The sequence below is a fragment of the Larus michahellis genome, chromosome 12 (genome assembly GCF_964199755.1).
Source record: "Larus michahellis chromosome 12, bLarMic1.1, whole genome shotgun sequence".
In the NCBI taxonomy this organism is placed as follows: Eukaryota; Metazoa; Chordata; class Aves; order Charadriiformes; family Laridae; genus Larus; species Larus michahellis.
The window spans coordinates 13939196-13961599 of record NC_133907.1 but is presented as its reverse complement, the minus strand read 5'-3'; the positions used below and the strand labels follow the sequence as shown (position 1 = coordinate 13961599).

General features: G+C 42.7%; 1 protein-coding gene across 27 annotated transcripts in view; it reads left to right on the top strand.

Annotated features, from left to right (window-relative positions):
• The window catches only part of PTPRT (protein tyrosine phosphatase receptor type T), a 461815-nt gene that overhangs the window by 428933 nt on the left and 10478 nt on the right, over nt 1-22404 (top strand). For 26 of the 27 annotated variants that reach the window (XM_074605564.1, XM_074605565.1, XM_074605563.1 and 23 more), the window contains 9 exons: nt 751-838; nt 8922-8998; nt 9917-9953; nt 11323-11420; nt 13201-13317; nt 14644-14798; nt 17231-17366; nt 18364-18513; nt 21450-21623. In XM_074605564.1, the coding sequence (XP_074461665.1) occupies nt 751-838; nt 8922-8998; nt 9917-9953; nt 11323-11420; nt 13201-13317; nt 14644-14798; nt 17231-17366; nt 18364-18513; nt 21450-21623 (1032 nt within the window). The remainder of the gene's footprint in view (nt 1-750; nt 839-8921; nt 8999-9916; nt 9954-11322; nt 11421-13200; nt 13318-14643; nt 14799-17230; nt 17367-18363; nt 18514-21449; nt 21624-22404) is intronic. The other variant, XM_074605538.1, reaches the window with a different exon arrangement.

The following is a 22404-nucleotide window of genomic DNA, read 5'->3' as shown; positions in this document are numbered from 1 at the left end:
CCAGCCAGATCCCGTGACAACTGCCATTTTCCTGGCTTTGCCTTGAAAATCCTTCCAGGACGTGTCTCAAGGGGAACGTGGCTCAATGGTTACAGGACCGAGCTATAGCGCAGGGTAACACCGTGTGCTGCCAGTTTCCTTACCCCATCCTTTCTCAACTGAAAGAGCAGATTTTAAGAAAATTACTATTTTCATAGTTTGTGGGCACTTTTTACCTCCTTTTACCTCTTTACCTTAGACATGATCTAGAACTCTGAGCTTTCTTATTTCCCCCCCACCCCAAGGAAACCAGCTAGTAGTTTATGTTGCATCACCCCGTCATTAATATAGAAAAAAGCGAAACTACTGTATCTGTTTTCAACTTAAATATGAAAGAGTGAGCGCTATGGTTCAGCCATCTGGGTTTTTCTTAGAAGTGTATGGCTGTGAAATCTTCACAAACCCTGTCCTACAGGGGAAAAGAGGTTAACCTGTGACTGTGCGGCCAGAAACAAATTCTCCTGATCCTTTTAGATCTGAAGTAACGGGGGGAAAATGATTCTTTGCTGGCAGAAGCCAGGAGATGCAAATGGTCTGCACCAAGCTCTGCTGTTTGCATTAGCGGATGTGCCCTTCCCTCAAGAGCAGCTGTTTGCTTGGTTGGCTACTGAATTATGCAGCGCCTTTATTTTTGCCCTGCTCAGTTGTCTTAATCCACCTGAAGGCATTGGCCAGATTTTTATAAACGCTCTGCTGTTGTTTATTTTGCAGGCACTACCCGAGGGGCAGACGGCATCCTGGGATACAGCCAAGGAGGACGAAAACCGCAATAAGAATAGATATGGAAACATAATCTCCTGTAGGTGTAAATTCACATTGAACTGAGGTTTCTGTAAGATTTTATAAGCATCCTGTGGAAAAGGGTGTGTTTGAGAATCTCACTAAAAGCTGGTTTACAGCGCTGAGCGTTCAGTAGTTCAATCTATTTGTTACTATGTATGTATTTTTTTTATTCAGTTTTTATCATTGTTTTACATAAAGCCATTGCATGACTTTATGGATTTTTACATGTTTTCTATCTACCTTGCTTTGTGCTTAATGGTTATAATTTAAGGGCTAAATCCTTTTGTCCTATTTGTGCAGTGGGTGATGATGCCCATTTTCTGTCCATTTTTACTATATAACCCGGAGCTTTCAGTGCCACGAATGGGAGCGCAAAAGGAGATACAGCTACATCGGATTTTTAGATATGGATCAGAGATCAGATGTTCTCCTTCCTCGTGGTCAGTAACCAGTGGAGCAGTCGCTGCTTGTCCCCAGAGAGCTGCTTTGATGTGTGGGACAAGGTTAGCTTCTGCCTCAGAATCACAATAACGCAGCTGGAAATGCTCTGAAGCTTCTTAGTTTTTCTTCTTTCAATAACCAGTTACTGTTGATGTTATAGGAATATTGATGCATCGCAGAACTGCAGGGTGGTGAAGGACTCCATAAAACCACTTAGGTCAGCTTTATTCTCCAAGTCAGGACTAGATTCACCTCTGTTGTTTTTATCAGATATTTGTGAAGCCTCTTCCTAAAGATCTCCAAAGCTGAGCTTTTTCCACAAGCTCTCCAGGCCGCTTACCCCACTGTTTCATTGTTCTTTTAATGACTGGGGAGAGAAGGTGTGAGAAATCATTCTGTTTAAGGGCTGCTGAGCAGCATCGAGTTGGAGAAGCCAAGCCTGAGAGCATCAGAACAAGAAGTAAGAATATAAATGAATGTGCCATAGATTTTCATGACTGGATAAATCTATGGAGTGCTATAAGAGCAAAATTAAGTCGTGCTGAGTGATATATTAATACTGGTTTTTTTCCTCAGGTTAAATATATATTTCTTCTAGAACAAACAGACTTAACTAAAGAAAAGAAAACAACCACAAAATAACTTGGCCACAAAGAAGGTTCTCACGCATATCTTAATTACTCCTTTCTTTCTTTTAAGACTTGAAAGAAATGAATCATGTAAGAGTTTTTGGGCAATGGCACAGAAAAGCTCCGTTGAGGGAACCTACGGTAAAGGTGAAGAAATCTGAAAATGGAGATCAGGAGTTTTTGAGCCCTGATCTGATCCCAGTTCTGCAGCTGGATTTCTGAGTTGGTCGTGAGCAGGTCACCAGTTCCATCGGTCTGTCTTTCTCTATGGGGAAAATGGAAGTGATTGTACTGGAGTATTGCAGTTAGCGTGAAAATTGTCTACCATAACTTCAGCTGCTAAAAGCACCACCTTGTGGAAGTTTCCCGTGTTCCTAGTGGCAAAGAGAGATACCTCCAGACTGAGGTTCAATTTACCTGTCTATATGATTAGCTTGGATTAAATTAGTCTGAGACAGGTGAATCGCCCAGCTATAACAACTGCACGTTGGATTGAAGGTGGAAGTGCCATAGTATGATACACGGAAGGAAGCGTGAAAGACACTTTGGTTTTCTGTATGATTTTGAGGAAGCAGTTGACATAATTTAAAAGTGGAGGTGAAAAGAGACAGTAGCCACCATCTAATTTATGTTGAAGGTGGTCACAAAGAAAACGTTGAACTCCCAAGTGAAATGTGAGAAGAAATTAAGGAAGCAAAATCGAGGAGGATAAATAGGGTATTATCTAAAGGGAGGGTGTGCACAAAGATGAATTGTTGTCTGCTGAAGAGTGATGTTAGCCTTTTAGCTATAAATATAAATACAGTAGCAATACAGATAGGAGGCGATGCGCTTGAATAAGAGAATGCAAAATGTAATCAAAGCTAAGGAAGAAGTGTCAGCAGAGTATAAAACATCAGAAAAGAAGCTCCAGTTTGAGGGCTGTTGGGAAAGATTTCAGAATGAAGTTGAGAGGGTGGAAAGGCGTAGATAAGGAAAGCAAGGTAGTGAAAAAGAGGAAGGATGCAGAAGAGTTGAAGGTAAATAACAAAGTTGAGTGGGTTTTCTTTGCTTCCAATACGCATGAAACAAAAGAGTTTGAGGAGGAGACAACAGCTCTTCGAAAAGACAGCAAGGAGAATTTAGTGACACGCAGTAAAGAGTGGTAAAGTAAAATGAAGTGGAATTTTTGCTTCAGCTGGAAGAGGCTGGGGAGAAGAAAGGGAGGATGCCTAAGGAAGGGGCATATCATTCATCAGTCCTTTTGTAAAACCAGTGGGAAATTGTCAGTGGTGTCACTGGCTAAGCCTTGGGCCAGACCCTGCTGACGGGTAATGTTGGGCAACTTTCCTGGGAAAAAACGATGACAAGATTTGGAATAGAGAATTGATAGCAGAGCTGGGAATAGCAGCAGAGCCATTCCCTTGGGGCAGATCATGGGAACGAGTTGTGTTCAGTGGGTACAAACTGTGCCAAAGCCTGAGCAGAGGAGAGGAGGTAGAAAACGATTACACCCTCCACTGCTTTGTTGTGCTAGAATTGTATTTGCTGGTAAAACCTGGAGTATGCACTGATTGCTCTTACCAGTTGATTTGGTAAAAGGCTGCAGATGGCATTTAACATTATGTATTTAACCACAGTTGTCATTTCATCACTCCTGGAACAAGATATCACATGCCTTTTGGGGAGTGAATTGGGAAGTCAGGTTTTGATCTAACTTCTGTAACTGCTTCAGAGACTTTTGTTAAAATGTGGGTTTGTAAGCTCTTGCAATAAGTCGCGTTGCTCAGTGAATCACGGCAGATTAGATCTTGTCTTTATGGCCTTCTGGGTAATAGTACACTTACAGGACCGTTTTACTCGGCTCACTGCTTTCCCAGGGCTGTATTAACATCGTGCCTCTCTGTGAAAGCCTAGGTCTTACTGCCAGCCCCAACATCTGCTCTCCTTACATTTGTAAACCAAAACTCCGGATGAGTCTAATCTGTTCATGGAGAGGAGATGCAAGAGAGCTCTGAGCTCTCCCATGCTTTAAAACCCCGGCTTCTCAGGGTTCCTTTCAATCTGTAACACTGGTATGTTGGGTTTTTTTGGAGACAAGGAAAAGCTGAGGAATGGATTTGGTGTCTGTATGGCCACAGAAATCCACTGCTGATGGTGGCACTGTAATTGCACAGGTTTGCCATGCTAGAGGGAGCTGCCCTGCTCGAACTTCTTGTTATATTGGCAGTGTCCACAGGCTTTGTGCCTGCACTTTGGGGATAAAAGCAGTAAACACAAAGACAGTTGTGGAGATGCAGGATATTTCTTTGAGGGGCAAGGGTTGCAACATTTATGTGCTGAAGCAAAATGTTGTAAATTCACTTTAGGGCCTAGATATTGAGGCTTACAAAGTGCATCAGCAAGTGGTTGTTATGGGAGGGATGCTGAGCTTTTGTGGGTTGAGCTGAACCCGTTACATAGAGGAGAGAACATCCCCAGAAGCTATATGGATTCTATTGGTTCTGTTCTGTTTCTCCCCGTCTTCTCCAAATTTAGAGTCATAGAATCATAGAATGTGTTGGGTTGGAAGGCACCTTTAAAGCCCATCTAGTCCCACCCCCCTGCAGTGAGCAGGGACATCTTTGACTAGATCAGGTTGCTCAGAGCCTCATCAAGCCTGGCCTTGAATGTCTCCAGGGATGGGGCATCTGCCACCTCTCTGGGCAACCTGGGCCAGTGTCTCACCACCCTCAGTGTAAAGAACTTCTTCCTAACGCCTAATCTAAACCTGCCCTGCTCTAGTGTAAAACCATTGCCCCTCGTCCTATCGCTACATGCCCTTGCAAACAGCCCCTCCACAGCTTTCTTGTAGGCCCCCTTCAGGGACTGGAAGGCTGCTATAAGGTCTCCCCGGAGCCTTCTCTTCTCCAGGCTGAACAACCCCAACTCTCATGATGTGTAAGGGAGTGAAAACTCTCAGATAGGAGCTGAGGAACTGAAGACATCAGATTGTGTTTTGCTTTGACTTACAGGAGAGCACTTTCCTTCCCTTTGTTTTCTCCCTTTACTGACCATAATATTACAGGAGGACATCATCACTCACAGGGGTGCTGGTACCTGTCCTACTTCACACACATCCTCCCATCTGCAGTGCAGCTCTACCATCTCCCTGCTTAGGCACCATGGTTTTAAAGTCTTGTGATGGTCCATTAAAAACTATTGAGTTGATGACAAAAGCCAGTAGAGAAATTTGCTTAATTTCCTTCATACTCTGACTACCATATGCTTTGAGCTGGAAGGCTGTGAATTAATCTGAGAATTTTGTGGTGGAAGAGATGAACAGAGAGAGATTAATGGATCTCGCAGCTGAAACGCAAGTGGAGCGCACTTCTTGGCCACAGACAGGGATAACACATAAAAAAAACCCAACCCACATGTCAGTATTGAATTTAGAGTAGACGTCTCTTATCCTCCAAGCATTTTTATTCCGTAGTTTCTTCTGTAGCGCCTAAACTCTTGCATGTCTGTGCAATGTCCGTGGAATGTGATCCTGAGAGGATGGGCTAGATCACACCTTGCTGTTACCCAGGTCTCAAGGCGCAGTCCGGGATCACTGGGGATAGAAAGGGGAGGTCGGTGTGTCCTTGAGAGGGCTTTTCATAGCAGAACTGGGTTGAATCATTTCAAAAGATGTCTGTATTTCTCCATTGACTATGTGGGGAACCTTGACAGCCAGTTTAGACTAGCTGCGTAATATTTAGATGGCGAAAGTTGTGTGAGATTAATCCAGTGCTGGTGTCAAAATGAGATGTGGAAAAATTGCAATGATATTTCAAATGATCGCTAATGGGGATTTTGACAGAAGTTTGAAGCGATAACATTTTTTGTGCTAAAATGGGAGCACAATGCTTTTCAAAGAAATTCCTGTCATTTTTGAAATCTGTTTTAAGACCAATTTTCAGTCAAAGTACTCTTCATACCAATTTAGAGTTCTGCTAACTTGCATACGGACTATAGTAAACAGGGAGAAATAAAATCATTTATACATTTGTTACGGTATATTTCCATTTTTTGCAGTCCTGGATGTTACGGACATGCATTTTTTTCTTCTGTTTCTCCCTCCACTTTTAAAGTTTCCTATAATCCATCTGTAACACACAGTGATACGATGCCTGATAAATTTACAGAAGAGTTGAGCGACACTTTCATTTCAATGTGCCAAATATGTAGTCTCTTCTGCTGGTGTAGTGCAGTGGATAGGGTGCAGAATCAGAAATAAATGTTAACCATTGGGAGAAGATACAATGAAGACATTTGCTGTTCTTTAAAAAGCCCTTTAAAGCCTGTAGACAAAAAAAAGCAAAGTGTACAAGATTGCTACTGCTAACAGAATAATGAGTTGCGTTGGGTTTTTTGCCCCTCTCCATTAACTAAAAGCCAAATTCCAAAGTTTTTTTGGAAAAAAAGGGATTTACAAGGTAAGTTATTTCATGAACTTTTATCCAGGCTGTGCTCCTAAACTTATGAACAAGACTAAAGACACCATTAAGCCGTCATTAATATTTTTGTGCTTATCGTATACACAGATTTTTTTTTTTTCCTGCTGCACTGTTCACACTTATAAGAAAAAATAAATCTCCCACAGGAATTAATCTTATTTTTATAAAATATGCAATGAAATATTTTGAATTCTGTCCTCCTGAAGCAAAGTTCAGCTAAAAGTATTTTTCATTTGGTCCCAAAATATAATTGGATGCTAATCTGAATGTCTCCCTTTTTAAAAATATCATCGATTTCCAATAATAATTTCTTCATCCTTTACTGGTTTTCACGGTTAGAATAACCGTATTTGGCTTAAAGGGGAAAAAAACCCAGCAACCAACTACACTTTTTTACAGCTATGGAGACTCTTTTCTTTATCCGTAATTGTCTTAAATGCACGGACCTCTTCGGCAGTCTGCTTCTCAGGTCTCTCTCATCTCGTGCTCCCAGGAGCTATTCCTCCTGTCTGGTTTAAGTTTTTACCTGAAGAGTGACTCAAAGAGGTGAAATTTAATTTGGGCGTTTTGTTCCATTCAATGAAGAAAGTCAGGCTCTTCCTTGAGGGCTGTTCAGAGCACTTCCATGCGTAGACAGTGTCTTTGTCCCGCTTTAAAAAATCAACCCGAGATTCTTTTTACCTGTCAGCAGGGTCATTTCTGGTCTTACCGCTTTTTAGTTCTATTGTTGCAGTGAGTTAAGACTTCCATAACATTATTATGTCCTGGCGTCACAAGAGGAGTTAGTAAATGTTCCCTTCCCAACCGTTTGCTCTAGGGTTGTTTGTTGTTTTTTTTCTTTGCTTTTGTTCTGTCTGATTCTTAACTAGCTTAGTTTGCTGCCTTGAATTGCAAGTGTGAAATTGTCTGCGGGAGATTTTGAGTATTTCATGTAGATGTCCGGTTTAATCAGCTTTTTGTCTATCTTTGTGAATTGCTCTAAGTATAAATTCTCTTGTTGCCTGTCTAACCACGTGATTTACTGCAACTCCTAATGCAGTCGCCTGGAGCGCAGGTAATTGTCTGGAGTGGGGAACGACAGCAGCGCTCTGAGAAATCCACCCACTTCCGCGGCGTCTGCAGAGCTTATAGTCATTAATACAAATATAACAGAGCTTTTGATGGATTCACCCGCATAACCTTTCTTGAATGCAAATACAGGATTTGATAAATACAGCAATGTGGTTTGTATTTTGGGGGTTCGAAAATCTCACCCAAAGAATGAATGGAATATGAGAACCATTGCTTTACATACCCAAATGAATATTTAATATATATCCAGACCTTGGCTTTCAGAACTGCGTGCACATCTGTCTTCACAATTATTATCTGATTCTGCATTTAATTAAGGGATGACTAAACCCCTTTTTTGACTGAGTTACTGCAGAATCACACCTCGTATTTATATGTTTCATTGCTATGATTCTTTTTTATTGAATGTAAATCATGCTTAGGCCCATATTTCGCAAAGTGCTTCTCAACATTAATGCTTTACTGACTGAGAGCAAGGATCTACAGAGCTGGCACAGAGGAAATAAACTTAATGGACTCTATATTATACATCTTTAAAAAAATCCTTGAAAAATGCGCCCAGCATGTCCAGCAGTGACCTCTGTAGCCCAGTAGCCTTTGCCAAGCCACTGGCCCTTAGACAGCGGTTCTGCAATTAATTGCATGCCAGCGCTGGGATTGCCAGACCAGATCAGCTCAACAGCCCGGCCCGCCAAGTGTCTCCTTTGACAGAGCCCGGCACCAGCTGTTCCGGAGAAAGATCAAAATATTCCCTTGGTGGGAAATCATGACATAATCTGCCCGCTGGGGTAGTTCCTTTCTGCGGCTGAACTGTAGAGCATGCTGGGAGATGAAAAGATTGATATCTGGTATTTTATTGCCTTATCTAAAGTAACTTTGAACGTCCTCAAAAACATGAACATTTCTAATTTATTTTTTTTAACGCTGCCTTGGTGCCGTTTTGTTGCCGTGAGTTCTGTGGGTTGCACAAAGGACCATTGCTCTGATTTCCTTTGGTATTTCCTTTCAGGCTTCTGGGTTGCCCCATTTCTTATTCGCAGGATTTCATTTGCCATTTTTATACCTCTGTCGTGACCTATTTATTTCAATCCTGATCTTGCCAGTTTTAGCTCTTTCCTCAGTTTCCATAGATGAGATGAAGCCAGGGAGGCTGTTACTTCCAAGTGTGAAGGTGACTTTTGTAGTGGAGATACGTCCTGCAAAGGTCTGTCCCAAGACCCTCAAATCAAGCAATGTTTGTGGTCGGTGTAGAAGCTCTATAAGGGTGATGGTGACAGCAGTGAATTTAATGAACACAGTGTATGAATGAATGAACACTAACCTAAGGTTCTAAACACAAAAGAAAGGGCTTGTAAGAACAGGAATATCTCTGTTATTCTTCCATTTTTTATTATTGTAAGTATTGAATTGCCCATTTGCAGGAATCAGCAGATAAAATAAAGCACTTACAAAGTCCTCTTTATCGTTACTGTCACTTTTTTTTCTTTTCTTCTTTCAGATGATCATTCAAGAGTGAGATTGCAGCTGCTGGATGGGGACCCTCACTCTGACTACATAAACGCCAATTACATCGACGTAAGGCCCTTGGACATTCCCACTCTGACAAACGCTCCTGCTGACAGCTCTGCTTAGGAATTCGGTGCATCCTACACGGGGACAGACTGTTGATCTGATATGAATGACAGCCGAGCATTATACAAACATTGTGTTGTGACAGGGAGAAGGTTCTCGGTCTCCAGTTTATTCTGTCTGACCAATCTGGACAGATGGAGATTTCCTGTGTTTGACAGATCCACCAACATAAGTGGAATGTGGGCTAAATGACGTATGCAGACATCAATATCAGCCCCTCGCAGCAGCATTAGTAGATATCTGAGACTTATTGACTTCTTGCAAAGTTGCAGTGCAGAAGGCTTATAAATAGACTGACATATTTTTTTTCAGTGTTATAACGTTCAAAAAAGCAGCCTCTCTCACGCGGAATGATCAAATGAACATCCATTTCTTGTATATGCAAGAACTTGTATGAACTGCTAATTCTTAGGAACCTGACAACATTCAGAAGAGTTTCTTTAAGGGTTGAAAAATACACCTAGTAAAATTACGTTAGACTGATGTGCAGCATTTCCGTACAGAGGCAAATGCACACTTTTCTTCTTTTTCAAACAAGAAGGTGCAATTTTTTGCCTATTAGCTTTCAGAGTTTGCCCACGGGGTAGTCACAGGACTTGTGTTTCTTTGAGGAAACAGTGAAAACTGCCCTGTTCTTGTTTTCTCTTTGGCATAATAAGATCTTATTATCCAGCCTGAGTGAGATACCGTCCCTTAAAATACCATAGGGCAACCTGGGTGCCGATCTTCACTCATTTGATAACCAGGGGTAATGCACTGTTAAATGCGCGACGGTTGTTGGTACCTGGAAAGTATAAAATACGTGCTGCGGTGCTTTGAGCTGTGGTCTCACAGACTTTCACGTGTTTTCTTTTTTTCCAGGGATACCACCGGCCTCGCCATTACATCGCAACTCAAGGCAAGTTCATTCTTGTATGTCTAAATATTTGTAAAACCGCTGCTGTTTTAAACTGTTGTAAGAGCAATTTATAGGGTGACATCTTCTGTTTTGGGGAACGTCTGAAAACTTGATATAGGGGCACAAAAGGGAAGGATATGGGATGTTCCAAGGTCTTTAAGGCACTCAAACGCGAAACCTCAGCTCAGGAATAAAAAAATGCTACAGACTTAGAGGTGGCAGTACAATCTATAATGCGTCTGTTGTGCATGAAGTATGAGATTAGGACTAAAAGGGACTTTACGGAGCTTGGGTTTAACTTCTGGAGTGAAATTGCTTGGGGAGGGCAGTATGAATATGCCTGTGACTAATGAACTTTTGGTTAGTGGGAACTAACCAAACGCATTTGAACACCACCTTCTGTAAGTTAGTTGATGAGTTTCCTGTGCCTTTAGAGGGGGGAAAAAAAAAATAAAAAAAAAGAAAAACCCAACCCGATTCAATGCCCGTGTCATCCAAGTTGGATGACAAACCTCCCTACTCCTGTTCTTTATAATCAGGTGCTGTTTTCCTGCATCACTGGACAAATTTTTCTGCCATGACCGCTTCCTCTACTGTTATTTGTCCTCATTTTGGGGCATTTCTCACCTGCAAAAGTGATGTTCACAGAAATGCCTCTATTCTTAAATTCTGCTTTATGACTTCACTGCTGGCTTGTCCCTCTTGAAAGAGTAAAGAAACATATTTAGAATAAAATTTGAGGATGTAGGGGTATGGGGAATGCGATAAGGCAAAGAACACGGAGGATGGAGTATGGGCAGAGTGGGTGAAAGGAGTCCGTGGGAGAAGAGAGGAAGGAAAAAAGGTTGAAGAGATGTTCCGGTCTAATAAACCCCTTGCGAGTACTGGCTGTTTGGCTGTTGGAACCTGAAATTTTTCTCTCTGGGGGAACTTCAGAAAAGGGCTAATTTCTGCGTGTTTCCTTCCTCCTTCATAATTAATAAATATTATAGTGTGAAATGGAGAAATTCCAGTGCTGCATCAAGTACAAATTTCAATACAGCTTTAATTACAGACTCACTATAGGGTGCATCCATGTCCCATTACTTATACATGATTACCTACTGGAGCCATCTCCACTATTTACAATACAGCCACCACCTCTGTTTCCAGCATGCTAGAACCTATAATAACCCCTGCAAGGAGGTGTCTGATCTCTTAAAGAGCTCCAGGCTGTTCTGTGCCAGTAACGCTGAATCGCAGAGGGACGCTCGGAAAGGGAGAGTAGGATCCTGTGGGAACAGGGCAGCGGCTGGGGAACAGCTGAAAGGAGTTGCTGGCATTCGATACGGTCTCTTAAGATGTCCTTTTGTCTTTCCTCCTGCCCCAGGGCCGATGCAAGAGACAGTGAAGGATTTCTGGAGAATGATTTGGCAAGAAAACTCTGCAAGTGTTGTCATGGTCACCAACTTGGTGGAAGTGGGCAGGGTAAGGGTACCACTTTCCCAACACGTAAAGCCAAACCCGCGCTGGGTATTACATGGTGCTGCTGTTGAGGCAAGCTCAGCAAGTGAAATGGCATTTGCTTACTGTAGGAAGGGAATGAATTAAGCCACCCCGGGTTTTTTCTCTAAAATGCTATATTTTGTAATACTTGGCCTCTTCCCTTCTAGACTAATAAGGATCGTGTTACTGGTGTAAGTCTCGGCTTTAGCAGAGTTGTACAAATTTATGCTAGCTGGGAAGCTGTCTCCTTTTTCAGTACAGAAGGAAAAATGTACTTCTGTAATAATTATTCTTTGTCTGTGTAATTTGAATACTTCTCTACCCGCAAAAATCCAGAGGGGCAAGAATATGCAACTGGTGTTCAAACTGTCAAAAGAGCTCTGTAAATGACGGTTCAAAGCCTAGAGTTTCCAGTCCTTTCAGAAGATGATTATTCCGTGGTGGTATGAGATTGTGCGCAGCTGGATCCTGGGGCCACCCGGCAGCGTTGGCTTTCTCCACACCCACCGCTTCACTCTCTCGGACTCAGATTAACCAGAAGTCTGTGTGCCAGCACAAGGCAATTGCCAAAGCCCGCGGTGGGGGCAAACATGAATAAGTCAAAAGGTGTAGGCTGGACTTCAGGGAATAAGAAAAAGCCATGTCTGGGGTGGCTTTCCCTGGCATATTCTTCCCATTCCTGCTGGTCTTTGGTTCAGAGACATTCTCAGACGGAAACCGGAGTTCTTAAAAATTTTGTCCTGATGTTTGTCACCTTAAATTGCTTTGGTACTAGGAAAAATTTAAATTATAGTTTACTCACAGCCATTAGTAATTCAGCTGCTTTGTATCTGATTTCCTTTAGATCTCATGGTTGAATGCCAGCTGATTCTGTTCATTTATTGTTATTTATTCTATTTTACCTTCTGCTGACACTTCTGTTTGAAATAAATGCCTCTCTGTTTTTTTTAAAAAACAACAAACCTACATTAATCATATTTAATATTTATAAAACCCCTTCTGATTATGACTGGAACTGGAACATGAAACCTGCTTCGCAGTAGCTAATTGCTTCAGCTTTGAGATGCTGTTCCACTCTTTCATGCTAGAGTGTTTAATAACTTGATAGTCTTTGTTAGCCTAAATATTCCTTCTAGAGCTTCACAGCCTTGGCTTTCATTTCTACTATTAGTTTTGCACGTGGCTTCTGGAAGTAGCTAAGCTTGGGGTGTGTTTACGTGATCAGATTTCTTTCGTGAGCCTTAGTTGAGGCCTGTTACAGCTGGTAAAATGTCAGATTTGTGTCCACATCTGATAAGAAAAGCTTTAAGTCAAACATATTTAATGTACCACCAAGTATCTCACATTCCCTATGAACTGAAATTCTTTGGCTAAACAGAGAGAGTTCAGAATTGCGATAGCAAGAACGTAGGTTTTTCTGAAAGGGGATGGTGGTAGTGACGGCCAGTTATTCTGTAAACCTGATATATGGTCAGGGCACGTATGGAAATTTAAGGAAGCCTGTCTTAAAGAAGAGGAGCTAAAAAACATCCTTTTCATTTGTATTCACAACAGAGGAAACTGAAAAAAAAAAATCCTCCCTGCGGTTTCTATATATGATAAAGGAATTTTGATCTAATTTATAAAGTTAATTTTGTCAAGGTCTGTACATCAGAAGAAAGCACAATTTGCATTGGCTTCAGCTTGAAAGTGGAGTAAAATGTAGGTCAGCTCTGACTCAGCTTGAGCTAGGTGCACTCAATGTTGTCTTTTTTCCCCCCAGGTAAAGTGTGTTCGATACTGGCCAGATGACACAGAGGTCTATGGGGATATTAAAGTCACGTTAATTGAGACAGAACCATTGGCAGAGTATGTCATACGCACATTTACTGTCCAAAAGGTAAGGAAATCTTCAATCAGCTGAGATTTGCATACAACACTTAATGTGTATTCAGAAATGTGAACTCTGGGATGCATATCCAGAATGCCCCTGGAGATGGGCGCTGTTACTATTGGGACAGGTTTCACTTCAGAAACCTAAATTTTTGACAGAGATTCCAATTTTGGACAAATGATTTTAAATGAACATCTTGATGGACCCCAAAAGTAGAATCCACAGTGTATGAAGTTTAAATGCATCCAAAAGCCAGCAGATAGCTGATTGTGTGCCAGGAATAATAACTGTCGTGTTTCACTGTGGCAAATTACAGATGAAAAAAGGTATCAGTTAAACTGGATGCCAGGTAGGGTCCCCTTTCAACAGAAATGAAAATATAATAAAGGCGAGAGTGTAAAAATTATCCCCAAATTGGCAGGATTTGGAAGATTTTTGTTACTTGTAATTAGAAATTGGAAGCCTAAGTGTCAGAGTATTCCAGGTCTGTTCAAATTACTCTCCAAACACTCAGTAAGAGTTTTTAAAGCTTTTCAAAAATTCCTGCTAAATGAACTTCAGCCACACAGGGAATATTGCTCCGGTTTTCTAATGCCTCAGCTCCATATTTCATTAAATCACTGAGAAACTTGGTAAGAAATGCCAAAATCTGACAGGTTAGAGGACCCGCTGCTGGATTCCGCCTACATTCCTGTACGATAAAATGTCACAGCTAACTGACATTTCCGTGTTACCCTTTGCAGGGCACGTACAAGTGGGGTCAATTTTCATGTACCAGTAACTTGATCTCACCAGAAGAGCCAAATGATGGGTCTGGGTACCAGTTTCTGCCCTTTTCATCACCAGCTGTAATCTCAAACTGAGATTTTTTGGCAGGAGATGGCAGAAAATCTACCGTTGCCTGGGGCGTGCCCACCGTCTGGGTGTTTGTTCCCCAGGCTGTCCCTTCAATGCCTTAAAAAGGATTTACGAGTGACTTCTTGGGGTTTTATGGCAGTAACACCAAAGGAGGCTGGATGAAGTGCAGCCATGGTGTGCTGGGGCTGAAGTCACCCTGTAAAGTTCCTCATCGTCCTGGGTTTGAATTCTGAGACAACAAGTTCGAATTGGGAGCTGGCATTCACCTTTGTAGTCCTCAGTTGCGTGTTACTTCATATGTCCTTGGAGTTCAGCTTGAAATCTCTGGGAGTAAAAGCAGCGCCAGGACACGTTCCCGCCTGTAATGAGAGCTAAATGCTTGTTCAGCCCTCTGCGTGAGGGAAAGGAGCAGTGATCAGAATATGCTGATTGCAGTCTGATGGAAGAAAAATAGAGGCTGTGTTGTCTCCTCAGAAAGGCTACCATGAGATCCGAGAGATTCGGCAGTTCCACTTCACCAGCTGGCCGGACCACGGGGTTCCTTGCTACGCCACGGGCCTCCTGGGCTTCGTTCGTCAAGTGAAGTTTCTCAATCCCCCAGAAGCAGGACCCATCGTGGTGCACTGCAGGTACGCCAGCTCTTTGTCTGAGCCTTTCCTCCAGCAGCTTTTTCAGCTTTTTTTCCTTTTTTCTTCTTGTCTGGCAATAACCAGCTACGTTTCGTTTGTTTAAGAGTATAATTTGTGGGCCTCACGAGGAAACAAAGTCGAATTTGGTTTTCTTTTCTAAAATGGCAGCTCTGGAGCTTAGCTGGCGTGAATTGGAGATGATATAAGTAGGTCAGCAAGGGCCATTCGAATGTAGAAGACTCTCTGGTGGCCTGTGCTCTCTTAGATACTCATAGCAGAGCTGGGAAAATGGTAAATATCTGGGACAAACATTGCAGTCATTATCTACAGCAAACCTCACGTGGCAGAAGGGACAATGCCTACAAAAAGACAGGGAATTTTTAAAGCAACTTTGCTTTTCTGTACCCACACGCACTGCAGTGCAGCTTTGTACCAGCGTCAATAGTCTTATCTGAAATGTTAGTCTGTCTTCCCGGAGCTGGATGCCAACCGTTGAGCATCTTGGCCTTCTCAAAGCCCAGGAGCTGGAATGGGAATGTTGGACTGAAAACCTGCCCGGTGCCTTCCAGCTAGTAAATAAAAGGGGAATGCGTGAGGAAACCTCGCTGCTTGGTTTAATTCAGACTATGGAACCACGTGCTTGCTAAACTCCTGGCTGCTGCTGTGGCTGGTGAGGGCTCTTCTGCACTGCTGTCTTCCAGCTCCCTGCTGGGCAAGGTGCCATGTGGGTATGTAGGAGAGTTTCCCCGCCATGAAGAGCTTTTTTTGACGCGTGACCAGGCGTGCTGCTCGTGGTGGGAAAGCTAACACACACACAGGCTGCCATCAGAGTTAGGTGACTTCAAATGCAAGGAAGGACATTGCTACAAACCCAGAGTTTGGGTTTGTAGCAGTTTCTTCTGCAGTGCTCAGGCCACAGCTCAGGGCACACGTTCCATAAAGGAGACGTGGCTGGAGAGCAGAGCTGGCTGTCCCAAAATCTCACCCCTAATCAATCCACAGGCAATTCAGTGCCACGCTGTGTAATCAGTAAGAGAGAGAGAATACATCCCACAACCACTTTAAACGGGAAGATCAATTAAATCTTACCATTTTAAAACAGTTTTGGATTGGGGGGGTGCGTTTTGTTTTGTTTTGTTGGGTTTTTTCAGCAAGCGACGAATCAGTTTCATAATAAAATCGCGCTAAGCCTGAGGAGCTGGCAGAAGGGAATTCATTCAGGGCTCGGGGCCTGAATTTGGTACCTTGGCGCCATGACACGGGTCTGGCCCTGGAAGGAGCCTGAACCTGATTCATTGTCACCAAGAAAGCAAGGAGAAAATTTTCATCCTTCAAGTTTTAATGAATAAATGCCATTTCCTCTCTGTTATTTATCTGCTTTTGAATTTTAATGACTTGCTTTAAGTGGTAATTACCAAATTCTCCCGGCCGATGCCTGGCTGGATAATACCACTGTTCGATATTTATGAAGTGCCAGGATCCTCTAAATATAGAAATGTTATAACTATTTGTTAAAATTCTGAAAAGCTGAGAGATAAAGGGAGAGGAAATGCCACTTATTCATTAAAATTCTGCAAATGAAAAATATCTTCTCTCCATTCAGCAGTTGATTAATCTGGTCCATTAATTTATGGTCATTCATATCTCCTCGCTTTCGGCTCTGCTGGAGTTTTCATGCCACTGAAGTTTCCCTGATTTGAGCCGAGTTTTCCTTCTTCCTTCCGAGTAATGTGAAGAGACGTTCTCCTCTCTCTATCCTTCACACCTAAACAGCTTGGATGATTTCCCAGGAGGGAAGGAGGACACAATGACAACACAGTTTTGCAGGAGATAGTCCAATTCTCGCAAGCAGCGGGGGGCTCTAAACTGAAGGGTTTGAGTAGCCTCGAGCTCCTTTCTCTGTAATTTTACAATCCACAACTTGAAATCGCTCTCCTCGGGACCCAAACTCCTCCGATTAAAAAGGGAAAAGAAATGTTTGAGGTCTCCATTGAGCCCCTTTCATCACGCCCACTTGAGTAAACTTTAAAGAAACTTTTAAAGAGTCCTGTGGAAGAAAATTTCTGGAATTGTGTCTATTTGCAAGCTGGAGGCTGCTCTCCCACGTCCGGTGGGATGAAAAGTGTGCAGGTGAACCGACCTGTAAAATCATAATGATTATCTTCGTACCTTTTTTATTGATGTTCAAGAACACAAAGCTTTTTTTCCTGCTACGTGGGTCCATTTCCCTTTCAAGAAATAGTACTTTACCCCATTCTCTTAAATCCTAAGCTAATTTAGCTACATCCAAAAAGCACCCCATTAAAGAGAGGGGGAGCAGCTTCCAAGAGGAGACAGCTGTGTCTGTGATACGGTTATTTTCTCCTCTGTAAAGCCCTGGCCCTCCACAGTCCCTTGGTCACGCAGACCCTCATTGTTTTTTCTTTTTTCAGTGCTGGGGCCGGGAGAACAGGGTGCTTTATTGCCATCGACATCATGCTTGACATGGCAGAGAACGAAGGCGTGGTAGATATATTTAACTGTGTGCGAGAGCTGCGATCCCAAAGGGTCAATCTGGTGCAGACGGAGGTAGGTGCCAGCAGGTCTCCTCTTACGACGTGCTGCTTTCCTGTCAGCTCCTCTGCTCAACAGGAGCCCAGCAATTCGTTAAGTCAACACTTGCTTCCTCTGTGATGTGATTATACAGAACTTCTCGGTGGCTAAACATGACCAGATGTGCACCGAATCACATTCACTGGCAGCTACTCGGGGCCTCCAAGACAGGAGGCAGACCTTGAAGTTTAGGTCTTAGCATTGCGGATTAATTTTGTTCGCGCAGCAGAAAAAAGCTCTCTCCTGAATCCTCTCATGACTCATTCATAGATGTACTGCAGACTGGAATAGTACCTAGTTTATGTCAATTGCGACCTAAACAAATAAAACATCCTTGATTAAAGGACTGGGTGCTGATTAAGCAGGCTGCTCCATCACATAGCGTCTAGCAGCTGCACAGAGTTCTATGGAACCGTTATCCTGCTACACAAGTTTTTCCTATGTGCTTCAATGCCTTCCCCTCCTGAGGGACAGGAGAATAGCCTGGAAGAGAGATGAACTTTTAACTTTGTTGGACTTTTTACGCTTAGTTCAGGGAAAGAACTTCACCTGGAATACTAGGAGCCCAGGAGTTTTGAAGACGGATGGAGCAGACCTGTTAGCACCATTGTTTCTGCTGATGTTATCACAAGTCCAAAGCACAGTTCAGTCCTGACCGTCGCCTTGTGATTGTGAACAAGAAAGCTTTACACCCTAACTTTCTCCTCAGCCCACCCCCATTTTGTCCCGGCATTCCTGAGAGTGGCGACTTCCCATTTTACTTGTAAATCTGAAATGAATACAAGAGACCTCTCGTTCAATGATGGATGAAATATGCTCCCAAAGCTGTCACATAACACACTGTGTAATTTGTCTCCACGTGAAACAGAGCCAAATATGCATATTGGGCATGATTTAAGACAAACAAAACAGTGATATTTCATGAACTGTATTAAAAATATGATTTTAATATCTTATCTTCTCCCCTGTGCAGGAGCAGTATGTATTTGTCCATGATGCCATTTTGGAGGCATGTCTCTGTGGCAACACGGCCATTCCAGTTTGTGAGTTCAGATCCATATACTACAACATCAGCAGACTAGATCCACAGACCAATTCCAGCCAGATAAAAGATGAGTTTCAGGTAATTTCATGTGTCTCAGTCATTGCAGTTGGTGTATTGAAGGTGTTTAATCAATTTCTGTGTGTTATTTTACAATTTCCAACAGAGCAGAGAAGGGGGACACTGAGCCAAGGTCTGATTTCAGCTGATTTTTTTTGTTTTACTACTGAATCAAGCAGAGATTTGGTTTTTTGAGCGTGGACTTTTCAGCCTTCGGCAAGGAAAAAATTCCCCATCGCTTCAGTAGAGCAAGGGTACTAATTTTTGCAGCTAATGTTGTACTTCTCATTTCAACAAATATTCTGTTGTTCATTTTCTTCTGTAATTTATGCAGAAACATTTATGCCTCAAGGTCTCTTATTATCCGTTCTTGTGGCTCATATGCTGCTTCCGAGTCTTAACAATCAACTTGTTGACGTCCTTCTATACAATAGGAGAAAGTGAGCTCAGTGAGCATTACTTTCTCTGTTTCTAATTTTCAATGAACTCAGTCCTTCAGTTCACTACGTACATTGTGGCAAGTTAAGTGGTGGTGAGAACTGAAATGACATGTAGTAAAACTCACGAGTGCTGGCATAGCGCCGTTTGCCGGGGGCAAGCGATGAAACGAGGAGCACTCCACCTTCTGCTGTCACCATTGCTTGTCCCACCCTAATAAACGGGCTGGGGACACACGAGCCATGAGCCCTGTGCAGTTGCACCTCTCAATGCAGTAGAGAACTCGCCCTGTGGAACAGTGAACTAAGTTTTCCAGTCTCGCTCCCCATGTATCTGTAAATCCCTTTAGGATTTTCAGCTAACACCGATGAATGGAAAAACATAATGTGGGAAATCTGGGCAAGAAGAGTTAGATGGGAAAGAGACAGCTCTGCTATTTAAGAGGCCATTCTTTTTAGTCAGTACTGCAAAGGTGGAGATTCCTTGATTTGTAGGAAAAGCCTACCCCCTTTCCCAGCAAAGCGTCTTTTGCAACAGGAGAATGTCTTTTTAGAGCCCCCCTCTGAGTCAGATGCCTCTTTTTCTCCTTCTCTGTGCAAAGGGAGAATGTGTGTTTTTATCTGAAACCTTACAGGGAATCATCAGGGTTGGGGTAGTGAGATAAAGAATGTGGATCCCAAGCGATGACAGTTCAATTAAAAAAAGATCTGGTTTTATCAAGTGATATCAGATCTGTAAAAGTGTTTCTGGTTCTGGACGCTTGGCATGAAGGAGCCGAAGCCTAACTTCATCAAATGCTGTTATGCCATCAAAAAAAAAAGTCATCGCTTGCTGAGCTTATTTTGTCAGGAGATGAGACGAGATTTGTCGCCTGTGTGCTTGTTCTTTTGAGCTGCCAGGGGCTGGCAACTCCTGTGGGAAAAAAACGCTCCACTCTACTTTGCATAAGAGGTTCCTTCTCTGTCTAGTTGTAGAATCTATTTTTACAGGATTTTGGCTCAGAGCGTTCTTCAGCCCTATTTGTCTGGATTTAATGCAAAAGATGGTATCTTTTGCTACAATCTTTATGAGCCAGTTGATCTAACTATAGATCTGTTGGTGCAATTTGTATTACTTAGGTCCCGCTGGCCCCCAGGTAAGGCTGGATGTATTTCTCATGCGCTACGTGTTGTTTGAACATGCAAAAGCTCGTTCTGGAGAGATTTTGTAATCTGAAGTAGTACAAAAACAAGGGAGAGAGGGGAAGGGCATAAAATAGACAGGAGTAAATCACCAACAATGCCTAATTATCTGCATTGTCAGAGATCTGAGATTTCATGTTGCTTCCTCAGCCAGACTACCTGCTTTCCGTCTCTAGACAAAGGGACTTTTTATGTAGAACCTGCATAATTTAGTGCAAATATATTATTTTAAATTTTGTGCTTAGACACATTCCTTTATCTTGGATTGTTTGACCCTCCTCTTTTCTCCATTCGTAACCTCTCTGTCAGAAGGCAGGCTCTTTGTAAGAATTTTTGGCCCCTAAATATTTTGCGTTCCTCTGATGGCTGCAGAGGAATTCACTGTTTGACTGCATGGGCTTTGCTGAGGAAGAGGACACCTAACAAGCGAAAGTAGAATGACACCTACCACGACTTAAACGACAGTGTTAAGATGCGTTCACTTTGATTTGCTATTTTTGATGCCTGCTGGCCAACCTGGACTGGTTTGTCAGGAAGCTTCCGCAATGGATAACGCAAAAGAAAATTAGATTTAAAGAAACGTGGTCTGTCAAGCAGTGGGAAGGATGGGTAACAGTAAAAGTCTGACAGCAAGACCCCAGAGATAAGGTAGGACTGTGTAAGTGAAGCATCCTATGTGTCACTCCGAAAGGAAAGTAGCAATCTAAATAATGTATGAAACGGATTGACTTTCTAGTTAAAAAAAAAAAAATAAAATCCACATTTTCTCTGAAGTTTTTATATACATTATTAAGATAAATCAGTAGTTTGACTGAGGAATCACCAGAGGATTTGAACCCAGTCTGACCTGCCGGGTGAGCCAGGTCGATACTCAGGGGGCTTCTGCGCATGATCCACTCCAAGCGGGAGAAGGATGTGTGCTCCTACCCCAGGGACGGTAGAAACACGAGGAGGTTTCACTCCATGACCAGGTCAAAGCTGCAGCTTGTACCTGTGACAGCTGTTTCCAGCCTCTAGGAAAGAACAGAAATGTTATCTGACTGCTGTGGGGTTTTAGAGCTGGAAATTGTTAGTAGGTGTGTAGCGCCCTCAGTTTATGCTGGAGCGTACGGTGTTTGGAAGAGCACCTCAGGACAATGTGTAAAATGCAATGTATTGTAACAGCAAGCAGCTCCTCGGTGCTCCTTCTTTTTCGCTCTCTGTGATCCCAAAGATCTGCTTGTCTAAGTACCTTCAAAATAAACGTATTGTGCAGATGGCATCCTTCTCGTAAGTAAATTCAAAGATGCTCAGCCTGCTCCTGTCTTTCTTTCCCTTTTTCCCCTCCTCCCTTCGCAGACTCTCAATATTGTGACACCGCGCGTTCGGCCAGAAGACTGCAGCATCGGTCTTTTGCCAAGGAACCATGACAAGAACCGCTGCATGGATGTGTTGCCCTTGGACCGGTGCCTGCCTTTCCTCATCTCCGTGGATGGTGAATCAAGTAACTACATCAATGCTGCACTCATGGATGTAAGCAGCACTGCACTGTCCTCCCTGATCCTAGTCTGCATCCCGTTTATTTGTTCTCAGGATACTTTTCTGGGATAAAGGGATCCAAAGCAAAAAACTTCTTTACCAGTAGTTTTGGGGTCTGACATCTCCCAACTGGGCAAAGGCACAAGATTTTCTCTTCTTCACAGAAATGTGTCACCTAGACCATGATTATCGTATTACCGTTGTAGTTCTACCTCATGTTGGTGGAAAATCTTTGACAAAGAAGCTCATGAGCGTGCAGTCTGAGGTTGCATCGTAGAAAGGCAGATGGGCAAAGAAGTGGTGGGACAACTCTTCCCATGCACTGGTTGTCGTATAAGTTGAAAGAAAAATGTTTGCCAGGTCAGCTCTTTGAAAAGAATAGTTTGCAGCACGGAGCGGTTGATTTATTTGAGCTTATGCAGTTAATATGGGAGTACAGGGATCAGATGTGCAAAATGCTTCAAGGCCGAAGGACATGAGTTAAGCTGATGTGAATCTGTCTGAAAGCATTTTCCCTTGCTTTGTTTATAGGCTAGAATCTCACAGCACGGGTCCTTTGCGTAGGGTGAATTATGGTGAATTATGTTGATGGTTTCTTTTTGCTGTGGTGCCTGACTGCCTTTGGGCAGAGATGTCTTTAAAGGTACTAATTATTGCAGTTTGAGTATGTGTAAATATGATCCGGGGTGAAAAGTCATCATTTTTTCCCGAGCAATGTGGGGGTCGGTCTTTTTAAATTTTGTCTGTTCTTTCACTCTTTGAGAAGCAGTGATAC